We start from the raw sequence: 3,628 nt of genomic DNA on the forward strand, positions 1-3,628 counted from the left end.
TGCAAGGAATGGAGGGGGAATAAAGAGGAAGCAAGCTCTTCTGCCATAGGGGAGCCTATAGATCCATGTGTTCTCTATGTATGCCCCTATAGACATCAGGAGAACATCAAGGGAAGTGCTGTAGGAATCATCTACTTGTGGCCAATTAGATCATTGGATTTAGAGGGTGGAAGATTCCGAATAGACAGGGTCTTAGCCTTATGTCTACTGGCCATGAGCCTTACATGACTGTCAGATGACTGACTTATCTGAAGCCTATGGATTCCATGTGAAAACCCTAATGAAGATGATTCCATCGTAAGTAGTGATCGGTTGTGCTAGGTTTCCTTAAGATATAGTTTACAATAAGATCAGATAAGCAGTGTCTGCATTCTCCATGCTTCTCCCTTCCTCCACCATTAATATACTAACTGACCCCCAAAATTAATGTGAGTGATTACAATATTAGAGGAAACTAAGTTTATTGGGGAAAACTGTACAATTGAAAGGAGGCTGTAGATCCCTGCAGGACACCTCCAGCATGGATACAAGATGAGATTAAGCCTCTAGCCTGGATACAAGATGAGATACGGTTGGGCATGTAGGGTTCAGTCCAATAATGTGCCTCCTCTCCAAGTCTGTTAACTGGGCAACATGTCAAGCGCATCATAGAGGCATAGAACAGCAGCAGTGGTCAGGAAGACAGAAGGGAGATGGCACGTGCACACTGTGTGCTGTCTCCTCATACCGCTGATATTGATGACCTATCCTGAAGACAGGTCATCAATAGAAAAAGCCCGGACAACCCCTTTAAGCTACATGAAAATGCATTTGTCAGATCTCTCAGAAGTTCTTCCAGCCGTTGCAATGCCCTACCACCATCATATGTGATCATCTTTTTGTTTTTAGACCCATGAGTAGTGAACATATTTCTCAAAGTGTACTTAATTTCTCTAGTTCTGAGGTCATGATTGAGAAGGTCACTTCATTAGACTTCCTCCTTGTGATTCCTAATGATTCTTGGCATAACTTTTCAGGAAAATTTATGACATCCACCAAGAAGTAATGTCTTCTGCTTGGACCTGCCTAACATCACCACATAAGTTGAAAATTGGGCACCAGATCACGATAATGACTGAATGAAGATCAACAACCATAAAAAAGGGATCGTAAATAAGGACGAAGATCTGGACACCTCAGAAGATGTGGTCAGACATCTACTTATAATTGTGGTCTCACTCTCATATAATGTTATAGTGTCTGTTTATAATGCATTCATAACCAGCGTCCATCTTATCATCTTCTTTCACATCAACCTATCTCAGAAACATCATATAACTAGACTCCCTAATGACCCGGCGATGTTTAATGAAAGTCAGTATGTTGTATTTTACACTGAGTTTGTCCTCCTTGGGTTTCCAGGGATCGTTGCCTACAGGAAGTTTTTGGTGATCCCGTTTCTTTCTGTCTATGCTACAATATTGACTGGTAACTCACTTATTATATACAGGATCTGTAGAGAAAGGAGTCTTCAGTCCCCCATGTATATTCTCATCTCTATACTTTTTACTGTCAACATTTCTTGCACAACTTCGATCATACCCAAACTCATCCTCGGCTTGTCCTTCAACCTGAATGATATTACCCTGGCTGGTTGCCTGGTACAAATGTTCTATATTTATTTCATGGCTATTTTTGAGTCTGCTATTATCCTATCAATGGCCCTCGACAGGTATGTGGCCATTTGTAGACCTCTACGTTACAATGAGATCATGACCAAGCAGACCATGGTCTACCTGGTCATCATTGGGATTGCCCGCAGCACTTTTTTTGTTTCGCCAATGGTTATACTGGCTTCTTATGTTCAATATTGTAAGTCCAACATCATTCTGAATTTTGTTTGTGAGAATATGGGTCTCCTGAGCCTGGCTTGTGGTGACATCTCCAAACAGCAAATTGTGGGTCTCCTTGTGAGGATCATCATCTCAGTTCTTGATTTTTGTCTGCTCCTATTCTCCTATTCTAGCATCCTCTATACAGCCATGAAGATCGTATCTGGTAAGGCTCGCCACAAAGCCCTGCACACCTGTGGCATGCACCTTCTGGTAGCCATGCTCATATACACATGTGCTATGGTATCTTCCATCATGTACAGAATGCATTCACTCATCTCCTATGATGTCCAGAACCTGTTTAATGCAATCTACTTGATGATCCCAGCCATGTTAAATCCATTTATCTATGGATTAGGAGTCAAAGAGATCCGACAATCCTTGATGAGATCTTGGAAGAAGAGAAGTTTAGTTCTCTCCTCCTCAATGCACGGCCACATTAATAAGACCTTTGTTCTTCGACCATCTGTAGATGAAAAGTGAACCCTTCCATAATGGTAATGCTGGAAGAACCACCAGGGCTGAGATGTAACTGGATCCTACACTGGATATTAATGTAAAGAACTTTTATACTGGTTAAAGAAATTTAAGCTTTAGTGGTCCTCTTCCCAACTGTCTTCCGATGTCTCCTGAGTTGAGGTCAATCTGGTAATGTTCACCGGATGTCATAGTAGACCAATAAAATGAAAATATGATATCATAACCGTTTTTAGCACATATCTTTATCTGATCATTTCAATTTATTACTTTTCAGCTTTGTTTTCAACAATTAGCATACACATTTTTGATCATCCTGGGTGATCATTGATTGGCATTCGTTATGGTCTTTCAATGGTTCTTGTAAAAGGACCCTTAATCTAGGTGTCCTTGATAAAATGATCTGTGGGTTCAATAATTATGGACATGTAAAAATGGGTCAGCCACAAAATAATTTTATCTGATGGGCTCAAAGCAGAGGATGGAGAGGGGACTTCAAAAATAAAATCAAAAATGGTGCCCCTGCTGAATCAGAACTTTTCACACCTTACCAAGAAAGACAGACAGGTGGCATAAACCTAATTGTAGGTAGATGGAGCAGGTTCCTACTAACAATAGCAATGGGGTTAGCCGTAACTGGGGCCAATTTGATCATGAGCCCCATATGTGAATACTATGTTACATGCACTCTTCTGCGGTATATCGATGACACATATGATACCAGGGTATAAAGGACATGCTGCTTCTAGGAGGCCACACTGGTATATCGATGATACAAATGATACTAGGGTAGAGAGGCCATATTGGTAAATCAATGATATATACGATTCCAAGGTATATAGGACATTCTGCTTTTGGGAGGCCATATTGGTATTTCGATTGCACAAATGATAGGAGGGTATATAGGACATGCGGATTCTGGGAGGCCATATTGATATATCGATGACACATATGACATCAGGGACATTCTTTTCCACATTTTATCATGTTAAACCCAAAAACTTAAACACAAAGTAGCAAGTATATATGAAGCGAAAAGAAAATGATAAATCGAGTCCACCTGTGTGAAATTCATTCTCAGTATAACTCCAGCTGTTCTGGGAAGACCTCAGAGGGTTGGTAGAGAATATTAGTGATCAAAATGCAATAGAAAAAATACTCCAGCAATGTAGTTGCAAGATCGGCTGTACAAATCGTGTGATGTTTCGGCCTCACTTGGCCTTTATCAAACTACAAAAGAAAAATAAATAATAAATATAAAGTAAATAAATAAGAATACA

The 3,628-nt window shown here is 40.2% G+C and overlaps 1 protein-coding gene across 1 annotated transcript; it reads left to right on the forward strand.

Annotated features, from left to right (window-relative positions):
- Nucleotides 1-1,118: 1,118 nt before the first annotated feature.
- On the forward strand, nucleotides 1,119-2,354 carry LOC122926423 (olfactory receptor 52Z1-like). Its single transcript, XM_044277803.1, has one exon. The coding sequence runs from the start codon at nucleotides 1,119-1,121 to the stop codon at nucleotides 2,352-2,354; it is 1,236 nt and encodes a 411-aa protein (XP_044133738.1).
- Nucleotides 2,355-3,628: the final 1,274 nt, after the last annotated feature.

The sequence above is a fragment of the Bufo gargarizans genome, chromosome 1 (genome assembly GCF_014858855.1).
Source record: "Bufo gargarizans isolate SCDJY-AF-19 chromosome 1, ASM1485885v1, whole genome shotgun sequence".
NCBI lineage: Eukaryota > Metazoa > Chordata > Amphibia > Anura > Bufonidae > Bufo > Bufo gargarizans.